Source organism: Chelonoidis abingdonii, chromosome 7, assembly GCF_003597395.2.
Source record: "Chelonoidis abingdonii isolate Lonesome George chromosome 7, CheloAbing_2.0, whole genome shotgun sequence".
In the NCBI taxonomy this organism is placed as follows: Eukaryota; Metazoa; Chordata; order Testudines; family Testudinidae; genus Chelonoidis; species Chelonoidis abingdonii.
The window spans coordinates 68,928,796-68,946,841 of NC_133775.1; the positions used below are offsets into that span (position 1 = coordinate 68,928,796).

Sequence of the window (18,046 nt, forward strand, 5' to 3'; positions counted from 1 at the left end):
CTCCTGGTGGGCAGGGAGGGGGACAGTCAGCACCAGGGAGGCAGACAGCAGCAGGGCTGTCACCACCTCCCAAGTAGCAGGGCTATGGAGCAGAAAAGTCATCAAGACATCCCAGCGGCTAGGAAAAAATAACAGTTCCCCACCCCCACACCAAAGCATGTGGCAGCATCTTCCCTTCAGTGCTTGACTCCTGGTGGGGAAGGTGAAGTTAATGGGGTTTAAGAAGAGCTGGAGCATCATGGGATAAATACTCTCCTGGGCACCATGACGAGATTGCTGCCTATTATTCATGCAAGAGCGTGGGGTGCCTCAGGACCACCATGTTCTTCAGTGTGCCCAAGGGGGTAGCAGGAGGGAGCTGGAGCTGGACTCTAGGCTCCCCGTAGCACCCAGAGATCCTGTGTTCCCTATGGCCTCCCTCCCACCACAGTGCAGAGTTCAGGGAGAGCACGCTAGCTGAGCAGATTCCCGGACTCCCCAGACAGCCTCCCTGTTTGCCACCTGCTTCCCCAGGTTCTCCCCCAGGTCTCTTATTTTTGGTTCCAGTCTTGCCTCTTTAAAATCTGCAGGAACTGCTGTGAGCTACATTGAGCACCTGCCTCCTCCTGGGCCTAGCGAGACCTGCAGAAGATCCTATAGTTCAGGGGGAGGTGGAGTAGGTATGAAGATATGAAGGGTGGGGAGAGCTGGGTGGCTGCTCTCTGGAATTCCCTCCTGTAGGCTTAGCGCTTCCTTCCAGTATGTGTCCTTGCGGAGCAATGGCAGCCTCTCTGTAGGCTAACCCTGATGTTGCCCCTTTCTCAAAACCTGCAGCAGAAGCTCTGCCAAACCAGGGGACAACAGAGAATTTTTTCACCAAACTGGAGGGTATTTGGGCAAGTCATTTTTATTGAGATGGCATTTCAGTCCATCATGAGAACTCTCCAGTGCTGGCTTAGCCACGGCCTTGCTCAGGCAAGTTGCTTCAGTATCTGCCCAGTCCCTGGCATGCCTTCCCTATCCCGCCCAGGATTCTCTCGGTCTTAGCTGGGTCACCACCAAGCCAGCTCTGTCCAGATTCCAGCTCACTGGAACGTTGGGACATCTCTGGTGTACGCCGACAAAGAAGGAGAATTAAGTGTACGATGAGAAGTGACTGATCCAGACTCAGTCGGGACTGCTCATATTCTGCACAGTTGGATTGCCCTAATGTGGTCTATATCTGGTAATAGTTTGCCAAGCACAGGCCACATGGCTTTCTCTTCCCTCAGATGTGCTGGAAGACATAAGAGAGGAGTGTCAGAAATACGGCCCGGTGGTTTCCATGCTTGTTCCAAAGGAGAATCCTGGCAAAGGCCAAGTAAGTGTGGAGGGGAAGAGGTTGATATTTATACTACCAGCCTCACTGTCTAGCATTAATCCTGCTGGATGAGGGCAGTGCTGTGCAACTAGAAGTACCCTGGTTCTGTTATGCAGCAGCATGAATTTGGCAAGGTGGCTTAGTGTTTCCTAACCTAAGAGATGGCAGACTAGTTTTAGGGGAGGGTTTGGGGTACAGAGCGGAGGATGAGGAAAGTGGGATGAGAAAGGGTGTGTCAAGATGTTCAGCGCCAACTTACTAAATGTCTAGTACAGAGAAATGAGGAATGGTAGGTAGAATCCTAAGTGTCCCTCCCTACAGACTCGGGCTGGGTGACCCCCCCCTCCCCTGCTGTTCTAGTCCCACGGAGTCTGCTGAGGGCACTCTGGAGCTACAGACAAGGAAAGCAGTTTGTTGGGGATAATTCCTCACTAAGGAGGGGAGGAATAAAGCCAAACTTACTCAATCAGTGGGTGATGGATGAAATTCCTGGGGTCTGTGACTCAATGGCAGTGATGCCCTTGTCTCTGTCTTTCCAGGTCTTCGTTGAATATGCAAATGCTGGTGATTCCAAAGCTGCCCAGAAATTGCTCACTGGAAGGATGTTTGATGGCAAGTTTGTTGTGGCTACATTTTACCCCCTGAGTGCCTATAAGAGAGGGTATCTGTACCAAACATTGCTCTAGCAGCAGCAGCCATCAGGAGAGTCGACAGCGCTTCTTCCTCATTTCAATGTGTTCTGCAGTTGAATGTACAAAGAGCTTCCTAGCCCTGCTTTTGAGTAATTTTGAAAGATCTGCACAGGACAGAACTGGGCTTTTGCCCTCTAGCGCTGCTTTATTCTGTACAAAGGACGCCCAGGTGGCTTTAAAATGATCTGTATTCTGCTTGTTTGGTTACATTAGAGATGTGGCTCTTGCCTATCCTGGAAGGCTCTTGAGTGACTGGAGTAAATAGTGACATTGCCATTACAGGAGACTCAATATCTAAGCAATTGAGGTTAAGTCTGGTTCAGACTGTTAAAAATGTCACTTGTGTCTTGACACTAATGATCGACTAGTGTTTTGGGAAAGGATCTCGCTGTTAAATATTGATTGCAAAGTGAGAACCCCCCCATACGCATGCTCTGAGACACCCAGGAGCACTCCAGCAAGAACAGAAAGGCTACACTTTTTTTTCCTGTTATCTAAGGTAAAAAGACAAGCAGAAGCCCCTGCATCTCTGGGGTGGGTGGAGAAGGCTTCAGGTCTTTACACCCCATAAAGTAGTGGCCATCTGGCCTGTGAGGTTATGCTGTCACTGACAGCTGGCCCAGGGAGACCAGTAAAATTTCCTCCGCTCTAGCGTCAGCTGTTGTCTTGTTGGGAAACTGATTGTCAGTGTCAGTGAAGGCAAACTGCTGTCTGAGTGCAGGGCACCTGCAGCAACATGAGTTCACTTGTATGGACAGGCTGGGCGAATGTGGAATCCATTAAGCATCTTCAGGGAAAGGACCAGTGTTAGTCTTGACCCCTGTAACACCATGTAATCTAGAGGTTACACATTGCCTGTAGTATGGACATCCATTGCTCTTAGTATCTATGCCAAAGAGTGCATAGTGCAGAGGCATTCCCGAGCCAGCAGGATTCTGTAAAGGCCTGCTAGAGCACACAGCATTCCTTTCAAGAACTCAGCAGGATGTCTATTCTGAAGACTTCCAAGGGAGAGCAAATTTGTATCTGTTGTCATTTCCTTGTTTGGCTTCTGTTGTAGCATGTGTGTTTTTGTTGCTTTAGCCAGTGTTGATTTATTGGAATTGTGGTAGTAAGCAGGTAGCACTGACACTTTTGGCTCTCCATGGAGCACACAAAGGGCCTGAGCCAATACAAGATCCTTTAGAACAAGGATCCTTGAAATAATCCTACTTGACTGCTAAGGGCCTCTTCCAGGGTGATGCATTCTAGTGCCAGAAGGACTGTGCGGTTAGCAAGCACACTAGTTGGATGCTCTTGGGGTTAGCAAGCACACTAGTTGGGTGCTGTTAGGAAAGAAACAGATTGGGTGTGGCCCATGTCACTGCTTTCTCTCTTAACAGGAGAGCAGCCTAAATTCGGCTCATGCTCTACTTGCAGTGCTTCAGCGTTGAGCAAGAGCTACTAGAAGAGTAATTCTCAAACTTTTTTGTACTGGTGACCCCTTTCGCACAGCAAGCCCCTGAGTGTGACCCCTCCCCCACTTATAAATTAAAAACACTTTTTTTTCTATATTTAACACCATTATAAATGGTGGATGCAAAGCAGAGTTTGGGGTGGAGGCTGACAGCTCGCAACCCCCCCATCTAATAACCTCACGACCCCCTGTGGGAGTCCCAATTCCCAGTTTGAGAATCCCTGCCTAGAATGTAGTGTTTACAGACCCCCTCCTTTGAGTGATAGGCACAGGAGGCGAGAAAGTACAATAACCCAAGGGGGTGTGGAAGCTGCTCCTGCACCAGTTTTAGTGCTGAGGAGAGGCCGCTGATGCCAAGCCCTGTCCAGAGAAATCTTCTGGGGCAGTTGTTGAAGAGATGTCCCTGCCTCACTCTGCATTGAGGCCTCTGCGCTTATCTGGGCAATGTGCTGCTGGCATCCTTCCCAGGCTGGACTTCCAGCATTCTGCACTTGACCTTTCCTGCTGATATTGCCAGTGTGTCATGCGAGAGTCAGTCTGCAGCATGTCATAAGTCACTTGTCTTCATTCCTTCTCTGTGCTGCTGTAAAGTGGCTACTGCCATGCTGTAGTTAAAGTGGAAGCTGGCTTCCCATTATAAGCCCCATTTTTAACCCTTCCCTAACTCCTCCAGAAAGAGCCTGATCTTCCTGAGTTTTTATGTGCTGCTTCTTACTCAAGGTAGAGGCTTTTCTGGGGAGTTTGGTAAAAATCCCAAAATGGATTTTGATGTTTTAAATGAGCCTGTGATTCATTGATCAGACAGTTCCGAAGTATGATTGAGTATCCCAAACAGGGTTTCACCCGAGGACTCCAGCTGTACATGCTTTGTTTGCGTGTGCTTAGCTGGCCTTGCTGAGACATGCCTCTGAGTGTCGAGGAGCTATATTAATGTTGAGTTTTCAGTGTGTGAAGAGCTGGTTCTATATTTATGGATGTTTAGTTATCTTGGTAGTTTAAACTACCATGCTACTGACCTGACTGCTGCTATCTGCCAGGCTGAGCCACAGGGGGAGGACACCAAGGGCTGTCTGCACTGGAGATGAGGTCATGTTAATTAACACAACATTCAAACACTCTGGATGTGAAGATGGCCTTGTTCAGATCGTTGTCAGCTGGCACATCACATTCACACTCTGCTTAGACCCAGACACTCCTGTTTAAACATGACCTTCCCCAAGGCTGACTAGCTCTGGCTGGGGGAGCTGTGCTGTGATGGGATGGCTCTGAGGAGCACATAGAGGGGGTTGCGTTAAGCCATGAGCTTGGGGAAAGAGCATGCATGGAGGGAGGGGGTAATGGGAGCCCAGAAAGAGACCATGAGGAGGAGACAGTAGGGCATGCGCAGGCGTGGCAGGAACTCAAGATGGGGGTACCGAGGAGTGCGAAGAGACCATGGGGTGCCTGGCTAACACAGAGCGAGCGTGAGGAAGATGTAGCATTTTGTCTATGGCAGGCCCGCACAACTCGTAAAGTGGCGAGGGCCATATTACTCCACAGAAAACAGCTGAGGGCCGAACCCATGCACCCCCAGCATTGCTGTAACCCCCCCCCCTCAGCACCTCCGGAAACACACACACACACACCCCGCGCGCGCTCGTGCACACAGTACCGTCCACCCTGCGGAAACACACCCTCCTTCCCCAGCGCTGCCCCGCTGAAACAGCTGTGAGCCAAAAAAGGTGTTTTGGGGGGGGGGTTTACTTTTATTAAGAATTTTTCAATTAAAGCAAACAATTTTATGTATGGCAGACTAGGGAGGCACTGACAGTGTGTGGAAGCCTGTAGTGTAGAGGGGGAAAGAAACGTCGTGCATAGGATGACCAGATCACAGCAGTAAAATAGGACCCACCCCCTCTCTGCTCAGCCCTACCGTCACACCCCTCTTCAGCCCCTAGCCCCCCCCCCCACTGACTTTCTGCCTCCCTCCTAGTCAGTTCCCCACCCACCACTTGTCTCTCTTCACCTCCTCCCTCCCCTGCCAGAAACCCCCATGCCTGCCCCTAGAACCTCAGCTGGCTCACTGTTCGCCTCTTTGCTCACCTGCCTCCTGTTCATTTCTAGACTGTCCTGCCTTTGGGTTTTTAGGGAAGTGGTCAAGTATTTGTAAGTGAGATTTGTTGATGGCCTTTTAACTGGGCTCCTCTAAAATTTACACAGCTTAACGCTTCAGCTAATGGAGTGGTTCAGATTTATTTGCGGTATGTCATAGTTCTCCCTTCTCTAACACAGGGATGGACATTTGATTTGATCCTGTCCTCACTTTGCCTTTGCACTGCTTAGGTCAGACTCAACTGCACAGGTTCCCAAAGTGTGGTGGGATTGAGTCCAAAGAGCAGGGTGTGTTCACATAGGGCCAGCTTCTTCTGACTGAGATAGAAAGAAGCTAAATCCACATTTAAACGTCCTCCTAAGGTGGCTTTTCGATGGAAGCAGTTGCTGCAGTGTCGACAGGCACATGAACCCCTGAGGCAGTCCCTGCATTAACCAGTTTTCCACACTATGAGAAAGTTGAAGAACCCCTGATCCAAACATAGCAGCCTGTCTGGTCCTGGGATTAGCAGTGATTTCCCCCCACAGCCTGTCAAGCCTTAATGACCCAGTTTTCTTTACCACCTTGGGGCAGTTACTTGAACATTTGGGACTGTCGGGGGCATTCTATTTCCTTCTATTGCCCACACACACACTCCTTGTGCCCCCACCCCCCACACTCATCCCCCGCCACTGCCCACCTGCTCGCCTCCTCAGCCCCTCTCCCCCGCCACCAGCTCACATGCGTGGCCTCTTACCTTCTGCTGCTGCTCCTGCCGCTGGCTCACCCTCATCTCCACCCTGTCCTCCCACTGGCCAGCCAGCCAACTGGCCTGCTGTCGGCTTGCCTACACACCTCCCACGGGCCGTATGTTGTGCAGGCCTGGTCTATGGTAACTTTAAGAGCTCAGTCTTCTAGATAACAACCTTGAGGTGTGTAAAACGTCCCGTGCTAAACCTCTCCTTGCCCACCCACAGCCCCATTGGGCACCCAGACATAGCCCCAGCACACTTTGCTGTGACCTGGAGCAGCTAGTCCTGGAGGGAGCACTGCTCCACCAGCCCTATGGAAATGGGCCTTGTTTGGGAAACCTAACCCACTCTTCCTGGGAGAGTGTCAATGGGATCCAGCTGCCCACTAGCCCTGATGTCACTGGGACAGGGAGCTTTCCTTGGGCAGCAGGTCACTGGTGTCTCCTCAGCCTGCCTGGCCAAGGGGGTGATTCGGCCTCACAGTTCAGCGAACTTTTCCCACATTGAGATTTGCCAGTCTCCATGTCAGAGAGGCCCCAAGGCTGCCTCAGGTCTGTCCATCTCTCTGGCTGTCAGACCATGCCCCACCCCTCACAGGCCTTTTTCCCAGATAGTGGGTGCCCCCATGGCAGTCCGTTTGTGTACCCCATGTGGGCTGTGTTCCTGGGGAGACCCTGACAGGTGCCACAGCTCCCCTTAGTTCTCTAGCAGAAAGCCCCCCGAGATTGTGCCCTGTCATGGGTCTCTCCTTTGCTGGGAAGGAGGCGGTCTCTGTCCCCCAGCTTTGCCCAGCATTCCTTGATTTCCCAGTCCCCATTCTTACTGAAATTTGGAACAGGTTGTGTTGGATCTGTCTCTCCCACCCTCCATTAGGGGCTGACTGCACCCTGTCAGAGTTTCAGGTTTCAGCCGCTCCCCCAGTGCCAGACATGCCTTCGCTCACTCACTGCCTCTCCCATCCGACTCTGTGCCCCCTATAGAATGCAGAAATGGAAGCAAAGGTCAAAATAACAATTTATTAGGAGACTGGAATCCCATTTCCTGTCTCAGGGACCCATCTCCTATGACCTAGAGCAGGGGTAGGCAACCTATGGCATGCATGCCAAAGGCGGCACGCGAGCTGATTTTTAGTGGCACTCACACTGCCAGGGTCCTGGCCACCAGTCAAGGGGGCTCTGCATTTTAATTTAATTTTAAATGAAGCTTCTTAAACATTTTAAAAAGCCTTATTTACTTTACATACAACAATAGCTTAGTTCTATATTATAGACTTATAGAAAGAGACCTTTTAAAAACATTAATATGTATAACTGGCATGCAAAACCTTAAATTAGAGTGAATAAATGAAGACTTGGCACACCACTTCTGAAAGGTTGCCAACCTCTGACCTAGAGACTAGCTTTGACCTTGGGGTATCTTACAAATTTGGAGGCCCAGCTAAGCCTGTGGGGGATATAATGAGTAAGTGAAGGATTGTGCAGCAGAGTGGGAGACAGCAGCTGCTTCCCAAAACTAACCATTTCCAGGCCACACAATGGAGCTTGGATACTTTGTGTTCAGTGTGTATGCGGGTGCTTTGCTAGCTGGATCCTAGCCTTCACTCCTTTGCCAGACCTGATTTTGTTAGGTGCCTGTTCTAAGTAGCAGAGCCAAGCTGTTACTAACCCCTAGAATGGAGACAGGGCTTCCTGGTGGTGCACAGGGGACATTCTTGTTCGTCTTGGCAGATCTAGCTACCAAAGATGCTGGCTGGGTTTTTGTGTAATAGCTTTAATAGATTTGAACCAAATAAACCTGCATAATGCAAACCACTTTTACTAGCTTTTGTCTCTTGGATATCCTGGGAAAGCAGGGCTTAAGCCAGTAAGGATCCTAGGAATTTGTTTCTGGATGTTAGTCCTGGCCACACCCCGGTGTGAGCCTTCATTTTCTGCTCCCTGATGTCCCTCTGCGACTTCAGCTCCATACAAACATTGCTAAAGCAAAGCCAACTGCATTGGAGGGAGGCCTTCCCAAGCACCCACATAGTGAGCACTTGGTTGTCTTTACACATGGCTGTCCTGTTTGCCTTTGAGCCTTGCTGTGGAGCAGTCAGGTTAAAACCAGATCTCTCGGAAGAGCGTGTTGATGGGTGCACCTATGACTGGTAGCATTTTATCATGATTAAGGGCAGCAGGAGTCCCCTATACTGCTGGATCATAGCAGAGCCAGACCCGCAGTATAAGCAAATGCACTAGCTCTCCTGTTCGTTGTCTGATCCTTGGCAGCTCTCATTTTTTCTGGTTTCCAAACAGGCTGCACACTCAGGTTATGTCTACGCTACAGACCTTACAGCAGCACGGCTGTACTGCTGCAGCTGCACCACTGTAAGGCATTCTGTGTACCTGCTCTATGCCCACAGGAGAGAGCTTTCCTGTCAGCATAATTAAACCAGCCCCAATGAATGGCGGTAGCTATGTCGGCAGGAGAGCATCCACACCGGCGCTTCCACCAGTGTAATTTATGTTGGTCAGGGTGGTGTCTTTTCACAGCCCTGATGGACATAAGGGCTAGTGTAGACATAGCCAAAGAGCACTGCTGCCAAAGCACTTTTCAGCTGAGCCTTTTGCTCAGAGCTGGGATCTGTGTAGACACAGCTTTCTTTGCAGCTGAGCCATTCTGTTCCTACCATTGTCTGTGACCTGCTCTTGCCCTGGTTATGCACCATGCAGAACCCCAGCCTGCTGGGCGCAGTTTGTATCTCCTTGGAGCTGAACATGGCTCTAGGGATGGAAGAGAAAATTTAGCGCTATTACAGCCTTGTTAAACATCAGGGAAACTTACCACACTGCCCTCATCACAAATACCATCATCCCCCTCCTGGTCTTCTACCTCCCCACCATTCACTAACACCCCATACGCTCAGACACGCTCCACCTCAGTCCCCTCCTCTTTGCCACCAGGTTCTTCCCCCCACAAAGACAAAGCAGTTCTCTCCCTGGCCCCACCAAATCTGCCTCTCTGTCTTCAGAGCTCAGTAGCCACCGTAGCCTACTGGGACTCAAGGCTTCCCTGCTGGCAGGAGTCTCCTGTCTCTTCCTCCCTGCTCTGCGTGTCATGTACTTGCAGTTACTCTCCCTGCCTGGGCCTAGGGATGGGGCGCCAAATAGGAGGAGTCTGGGGCAGGTAGAAAGAGCTTGCCAGGACTTCCCCATTGACTAGTGCTGAAACAAGAGATGGCGCTCCCCCTAAAGGCCCTGTTTCGTAACAGCAGCCACTGCACTATTCACACTTCTTTCCTATTTAAGATTTTCCTTCCAACCAGCAGGACTAGAAAAATACTCTTTAAAATGAAAACGTAGTTTCTGCAGCATGGGCCATACTCAGACTGGGCAAATGGGATTCAGCCAGTCTGGACTATCAGGTGCTACGTGCATACATCAATCAATGTGACAATGCTGTGTGGCCATTTGAAGGAGAACTGATTGCTGAGGCAGGTACTTCAAGCTCTCCATATTTAAGAACAGGACTTTAGTCTGGAGATCTTGGACGCTCTTGGTTGATCTTCATTGCCTCAAGTCTCTGCCCTGTGAGCTGTCGTTTTCATCCCAGCCCTGGTCTGCTTAGTTCTGTGCCTGAAAGTATCGTGTGCAGATGTCACAGCTTCAGTCCTAACCTCTGGGAATTCTGGGACCACATAGAGCAGAAGTACTGGGAAATTGCTGATCCTCTATCTATGCCTTGTTTGTTAGATCCTGCTAACCATCAGACATTCAGTGGTGGCTCAGACTCTGAAGTTCCCGTATTATTTACCATGTTTGGGCTTTGTAGTGCCCATAACCTTCAACTAAGACTGTTCTCCACCAAGAACGTCTAGCAACTTTACTGATTGCTCTCAGGGTGGTGAATGTGGAGTAGAAGATATTTAGTCACAAATACCCATATGTAAAATGCATTCCACTGATGTAGTATAACATGGGCATGATGGCCATGGGTATAGGTACAAAGCTGGCTATTAGCCATAGTGCACAGTCTTAAGGGACTTAAGGTCAATCAGATATGACCTTTAGGATAGTACAATACTGCGTCAGCAAAGAAAAAAGAATGATGCGTTAGCTCATGCTCTGCCAGTGTACTGGGGAAAGATGTCAGCCATAGATGCAATGCTGCGCTTGTCGCACAATACTGTAGGAGACTTCCAGGGGTTCAGTGAAATGGGGAGAAAATCAGGGCAGCAGATAGTTCACTTTCCATGGTTGTGCTGAGATGGTTGTCAAAGGAGTGTTTGGGGCAGAGGGATACATGCACAGAGAGGAAGTGGAGTGAAATGCTGTCACCAGTTTGTACAAGGGAGACTCGGTCGGCAGAGGGGAGCTGTCAGACGAGGGAACAGTCTCCTGGCCAGTCAGGACAAAGAGTGTTACTCAGCCTCTGCTGCGGTTTGTACAAGAGTTGTCTGACTAGAGCAGAGCAATGGCCGAACACACACTCCCCATCCCCACAATCTCTGCAGCGCGTGATGCTGCAGGCAGGATTTTCACGTCACTGATGGGGTTTGTATTGCTGGGGTGGTGGGGGAAGGGCACTGATTTATTCTTTGGGGTCCTTTGAATGGAGTCTGACCTGCATGACAGGCAGGGAGACTTTCCCAGCAATGAAGTGCACTTTGGGTCGATGTCTGACAATGTTTGCACTAAAATGGGGTTGGCACTGGCGTGTAGCACACTATCTGTAATACTATCGCTGGGTTGGCGTTTGCTTTGCCTGCTGGAGACTGGAGCAAGTGGAGGCCATTGCTCTTACTATGCTAAACTCACTAACTAACAAAATGCCTGTGCTTTCTTAAGCACTCTGTTCTCTAAGCTACCCTTTGCATAGTGCGGGACTTAGTGTACAGAGCAATGTGACTGGTAACTGTGAAGCAGCAAGGCACAAGCTGTGGGCAGTAAACAGGGTCTTGGGAAAAATGCCCAAGTGTAACTGTAAATAGAGGTGTGTCTACTTAAACAGCTCATTGCTTGTGGGGTTTAGTGCAGCTGTGTTAGAGGAGATACAGAAACTGGTGTTCCCTAACCTGTTGTCATATTGATGAGTGACAAGGGTGCAGAGGTAATATTTTATTGGACCAACTTCTGCTGCTGAGACACAAGCTTTGGATCTACACAGAGCATATCTGAAGAGCTCTGTGCAGCTCCAAACCCCTCTCTCTCTCTCCAAGAGGAGTTAGTCTAATAAAAGAGATTCCTTCCCCCACCTTCTCTCTCAGATTCTGGAACCAACAAGGCCACAACCCTACAAACAACATAAATATTGGTTCCATGTTTGTTTTTTTTTAACTGCTGGCCAGTGGAAATTCCTCCCCAGAATATTTTGGGGCCATGTCTAGTTAGTATTGAAGTAGGACTCTAGCCTTGAAATGATGAATCTGCTCCTAATTTAGGCTATGTCTTCACTTAAGCTGCTTCAGTGGCACTGCTGCAGCACAGGAGCTGCACTGCTAGAGCAGTTTAAGAGCAGACCCTTACTACAGCAGGGGGGGAGGGTCTCCCATCGCGCTGGGTACTCCACTTCCCTGAGAGGCGGTAGAGGAACTAGTGAGCTGAATTCTTGTCCACTTTGTGCAGCAACAGAATTGACTCTGTTCCTGCCACTAACATCTCTGCCAATCCATTGGAGGTGGTAGCATTGCCCGTGTATAACTGAGGCCCTGGTTTGGCCTACAGAGCCATTGTCACTCGTGCTGAAGCAGGAGAGGAAAGGAACCCATCTTAACTCTGGGTCCAGGCAGAATTTACAGGGTTACCTGTTGGAACACTTTCCTTGTAAACTGCTTCCGTAGGGAAATCAAGGCAATGGTGTAGGACCAGAACTATCACCGAGTCCTGGTGAAGAGGAGAACATGAGGGAATGTGCAGTGTGCTTTTGTCTGTGTAGATTTCCTTGGGATCATATGACAGGAGTGTTTGAAACCATCTGCTCCCTCCCAAGTGTGCGTTGACATCAAAATGTTTGGATGTAACCGTTGCTTGGCCTCATCCAGATCTGGCAATCTAATCAGGTAAAAAATGTCAAACCTGAACTGGAACAGTTGCTCCCCAAGATGAAGGCAAGCCTCTTCTGTACGTGATATGACAGCACGGCCCTGGTTTTGCTCTGATTTTCTCACATTGCTTCCGCCCATGCATGGTGTTCAGAAATTTGTGGGAACCAGGGGTGCTCCCCTCTCTGGGGTCACATGGCATTCTGTGAGCTTGTGCCATCTCCGGTGAATACCAGGCTCCTAGAATGGAAGTCTGCTACCTGTGCTTAGGCAGCCTAACTGTTAATACAGCAGCTGGAGAGAGATGATGAACCAAAGCCAATGGGAGGGAACCTGTTTGTGCTGTACAATCCTCAACTACACTGAAATGTGCTCATGCTGGAAGGATCCATTAGGTCCAGCTTGGTTTCTGGCTGATGTTTCTAAAGAAGGGGCACCTGCCCTAGCTCTCCATTATGTGGTACTGACTGACATTCTGGTTACTCTTGTGCCAGAGTGTGACCTAGGGGCTACTCTACTGACATCCCAAGGTAGCTGTATAGCAGCTCTCAGAGATGCAAACACTCTGCAGCCTGTTTGTCAGGAAATGCAAACGCTGTGATTCTGGATGAAGAGCTGTGTAGCTGTTGACTGCCGGTTACACCTCAAACCAAACACAAGCCTGAGCTGGGTTAATTTTGCTCCACACTAGCTCCATCCACTCTTTGCGGGAGCACTGCATCTACTGTGACAGTCTCTCAGCCTGTTTCTTATCTTTCCTTTTTGCTGTAATCTGGTCTGTAAACACATGCCTTTGTTCAGATTAGATCTAAGATGATGTACCAGGTTGTGCACTGTTGCTGAGCTGATGTGTGCTTAATAAAGGTGATTAAAAAAAATAAAGCTTCACTACAAGGAAGTTAATTCATTCAGTCTTTCTTAAACCAAGCATTGTTGAAATACCATTATATGGGCCCTCCCATTGGCTAGCTTCAGAGGGTCCCTGCCTACTGTGCTGACTTTTGCAAATCCCATTCTTAGGCTCCTCTCTCCCCTCATTCATTATACAGAGAGCGTCGGTGCCAAACTCAGGCTGTGTGGATACCCGTGTATTCCTGTGACTTTTGTATGCACCTGTATAGTTAGGCATTGCAACGCTGTGTCACAACACCTCGTCAGGGAACCGGGCCTGCCTTTTCAAACTTCAGCTTTAACTCTGCCCTGTAGTGACAGGGGCGGGGCAGTGAGGAGAGAAAATCTGCTGGCTGTAAAACTCAGGGCAGGTCTACACTACAACGGGGATCAACGCTCTGAGAGCAATCCACTGGTGGTCGATTTAGCGGGTCTAGGAAAGACCCGCTAAATCAACTGCAGATCACTGTACCATACACCTGCTAAGAAGAGTAAGGTAAGACCCCTCGGTAATTTGACCTCACGCAGCTGGAGTTGCATTGCGTAGCGTAGGTTGACTTACCATGGTAGTGTAGACGTAGCCTTAGTGCGATCTAATCTGGGACCCTAGGCACTAAATACCTTAGTCCCAGTCATTCATGTGGCTATAATGGGAAGTCACTGCAGAGCCGAGCCAAAGTTGTTTGGCTACCCTGACTGTGTAGTTCTCGGCCTTGACATGTTTGGATTTAGGTTCTACCTCAGCTCTCAATTCCCTGTATGTGTAATGCTTGTTCTTGGGCTAATTACAGTAGTCATATTTTACCCTAACATTTCTGATGACCCATGTTTGCAGTTGTACCTCCATCTGAATGTGATGTGTCAAGGCATATTCTAGTCCAAGGAGGTTTCGTATCCTCTCCACTAACAGCAATGGCTTTGCTGAACACACCTGAAAAGCAGTGGGCATGTCTGTGGGGGACCACTGCAGTCAGTGGGCAATAGGAAATGCTGCCCTAGCAGCTGTATTTCCTCCCCCTCTTCTAAAACAAAGCACCATTACACAGTTCAGTTACTGACCAAAGAAACTAAAGGGGGAGGAGGGGGGATTGTTGCCTTGACTTTCAGCTGTAGCAATGTCTTTTGGCTCCTTAACTCCTGACTGTCTCTGTGTACTGGGACAGCCCAAGAAGAGGCGTTGACAGTGGGTTACTCAAAGAGCACCACTGTACTAGGTGTGTGGTCTCACTGTGAGCAAATCCCTCTTCTTGCCTGAGGAATGCTTGATTCTGCAGGATGGCTGGGTCAGGTCACAGAGGGGCCTTTGCTTTCTGGCTACTTGGTAACTAATGTTACTGCTGTTCTGCGCAGGGGTGCTGCCCTACCCCTAAGGAAGCAGAACGTTAGGAATATCTGCAGCAGAACATCAGTGCTGGGCCAGCTAACGGAATCATCCAGGCATGAGTGTGTTTGGCAGGCTAAGATGGGCAGCCACGGCAGAGTCCTCAGGCAGGCAGGTGCCTCCTGACCTTGGGGAAAGGCTGCCCAGTTTCCTGGAGAGGCAGCAGTACTGGCGAGATTTCTCCTCATGGCCAGAGCTCAGGCAGCAAATCCCACAACTGGGAAATCGCCTCAAGGCAGAACCGCAGCAATAACCGGCCTTTCCCAGCCCCTGTGGGGCCCAGGATGTACTTTAATTCCAATGTGGGGTGGGGGTCAGCACAGTACCAGTGTCAAAGCACAGCTGGCTCTGCTTAGCTTGCACTCAGCCCTGTTCCTGTGCCCCTAGCAGAGTTAGCACAGCTGCGATCCAGCCATGTTATCCTGCTGCCTCATCAATAGGATTGTTTAGTGGCCAATGTAAGGCCTCAAAGGCAGGGCGCTGGGTGTGTGCCCAGCTGGAACTGGAGACAATTTGCCTGCAGAGTCAGTATTACAGTATTTGAGGGGGAGAACCAAGCTTGACTGTTTCCAGGCACATTGACATTCAGCCTGGCCCAAGCCCTGAATAATTTGGCCTCCTCTGCCCTTTACCCCAGCACCAATGAGTCAGTGGCTCCCCGCCCTCACAACCCAAGTGGGTCTGGTTCCCCTGTCCAAGGATCTTTTGTCTCTGCTCTAGAGACAGCTCTTCCAGCTCAGTCTCCTCCTCCCAGCAGCTGGGCTCTGGGTGGCTGGAAGACGACAGCTGGAGAAAGGCTTGGCCTGCCTCAGCCCATGTAGTCAATGGGGCACATCTCCTGCCCTGCAGGCATGGTCCCTGGAGCAATCAGTAGGGACAGGGTAGAGCAGTAGCAATAGGTAGCGAGAGCACTTGTTCATGCTCCTGCAGCGAGCAGCTGGTGGGTGCTTTGGGGAGGTGAGTGTGAGCAAGCCCCTCACTCCCATCCTGAGCAGCAGGTCCCATACCAGCAGCTGAGGTGTCTCATGAGCATGCCCAGAACTAGCACAGGGGCACCAAAGGGGGAGGAGGCCTCTGGTGCAGTGGTGCTGAGACACTGTAGGTGGGGGGTGAGCCCCAGTCGTACAGGGACAGCACGTTGGCTGTGCTGTGTGCATGCAGTGCAGCCTGTGACCCGGCCAGACCCTCACCACCTGTGGAGCAAGGACTGACTTTCTCCCCCTGCCATTGTTAGTGCCATTTGTGGAGCTGGAGCAAGAGCTCCTTCCCTGGACCCTCCTTTGTCCTCCTCTCTGCCACTCTGCACGCAGCTGGGGGATGTCAGGCAAACCCACATGATTCACTGAGCCCTGGGAGAAATGGAACAATGAACAGATGTGGGTGTGGTGGGTTAGGTCACAGAGACCCCCTTGGGACTGTCACTTGATGTGCTGAAACTACCTCTGAGCCTGTTTTCTTTCTCAGCTTGGGACCCAGACAGAACCCTGTCTTGTTGAGCCAGACATACTAGCCTGCTGCAACACAGCCCCAGGGTCTGAACCACACTCCCAAAGCTGCAGACTTAACTGAAAACAGCTCAGCAAGTACTCCTGTCTACAGCACCCAGACACCCAGCTCCCAATGGGATCTAAACCCCAAATAAATCTGTTTTACTCTATATAAAGCTTATACAGGGTGAACTCATAAATTGTCCACCCTCTCTAATACTGATAGAGAGATATGCATAGCTGTTTGCTCCCCCAGGTTAATTAATAAACAGAAGTGATTTTATTAAGTATAAAAAGTAGGATTTAAATGGTTTCAGGTAATAGACAGAACAAAGTAAGTTACCAAGCAAAATAAAATAAAACATGCAAGTCTAATTCTAATTCGTTTAAGAGACTAAATACAGGTAATATCTCACCCTCAGAGATGTTCCAATAAGCTTCTTTCACAGGCTAGACTCCTTCTTAGTCTGGGCCCAATCCTTTCTCCAGTACAGTTCTTGTTAGTTCCAGCTCAGGTGGTAACTAGGGGTTTTCTCATGACTGGTAGCCCCCTTTGTTCTGTTCCACCCCCTTTTATAGCATTGGCACAAGGCGTGAGTCTTTTGTTTCTCTGGGTCCCCACCCCTCCCTCTAAATGGAAAAGCGCCAGGTTTAAGATGGATTCCAGTTCAGGTGACATGATCACATGTCCCTGTAAGACCTTCTTCATTACCTAGGAGCTGGAAGATGTGTACATAGGAAGGCTTGCAGGTAAACAAACCCATTCACAGTTCATTGATTCTGAAGGACCCTTAATGGCTTCTACATAACGTGTTTACATCAGTAACACAAGTTTATATCTTATTCTCCTAACTCCAGACATAGAAATAATACATGCAAACAAATATGATGAACACACTCAGTAGATCATAAGCTTTGTAATGAAACCTTACAAGAGACCTTTTGCATGAAGCATATTCCAGTTACATCATATTTACACTTATAAACATATTTTCATAAAACATATGGAGTGCAATGTCACAGTGGGGACAGGATGAGGAACCAACCCAGAAGACTGAGAGAAAATGAAGATGCAGGAGCTCTTAGTGAAGGCAGAGAGAAAGTGGCTTGGAGAACCAGTTGCTGGCGAAGGGGACCCAGCCTGGAGCTGATAGGAGCTGAGACCACGTCACTGACCCACCACCCTGTGCTCACACCACACACCGGCACCAGAGCAGAGCACAGACAAGTGGGACTGACCCAGTGGGGGAGGGATCAAACTGGTGCAGGGCAGAGTTGATGTGTGTCTAGCCAGGCATGGAGGGGACTGTTTTTCTGCCTTGCTGGGGCAAGGGAGGCTGTAGCCCCTGCCGGAGATCCTGCCCTGGATCTGATAAGGGAGGTGCTTGTCCCTGGGTTAACGCTGATCCCCCTGGAAGGGAGGGCTGGTGTGTGTGCCAAGGTGCATGGCTGCAATCTGGAAGCCTCCCTCTGACAAGGGGTGACACAAACAGGATTTGGGGACTGTAGGCAAGGATCCCTGGGGACCATGGCAGAGGTACTAGGGGCATCTTCGAGTCAGATGGACTCTCCCATTCCAGCCTAGCCTCCCCCACTGCCAGCGCCACACCTGGGGGACCAGCCTGGGAGATTCTGAGATCAAATGAATGGAGGAGGCACCCTGGTGCAGTGCACACCTGGTCCGCTGACCAGACGCCCACCACTGCAAATATTTGTAAGTGGGCAGATTGGATTTATGGGCCCCTGGGCCCCCTGGAACAAGTGAGAGCCTTTTGCTTGGGCCCAAACACCCCCCAAGGCACACGAGGCCTTTGCTAGTCGGCTCCAAGGGAGCCTCTGCTGCAGCACCTCCCTGGCCCAGGGCCTAGCGTGGAGATGAACAGGCAGGCCTGTGACCCTGGTGTGCAGAAGGCTTTGAACTCCCTGGGGGTCCCACAGCCTGATATGAGCTTGGAGTT

General features: G+C 50.0%; 1 protein-coding gene across 1 annotated transcript in view; it reads left to right on the plus strand.

Moving 5' to 3' along the window:
• Nucleotides 1-18,046, plus strand: part of LOC116831151 (UDP-N-acetylhexosamine pyrophosphorylase) — a 90,733-nt gene that overhangs the window by 21,157 nt on the left and 51,530 nt on the right. The window contains exons 7-8 of the mRNA XM_075067987.1: nt 1,251-1,339; nt 1,879-1,951. Of these exons, the coding sequence (XP_074924088.1) occupies nt 1,251-1,339; nt 1,879-1,951 (162 nt within the window). The remainder of the gene's footprint in view (nt 1-1,250; nt 1,340-1,878; nt 1,952-18,046) is intronic.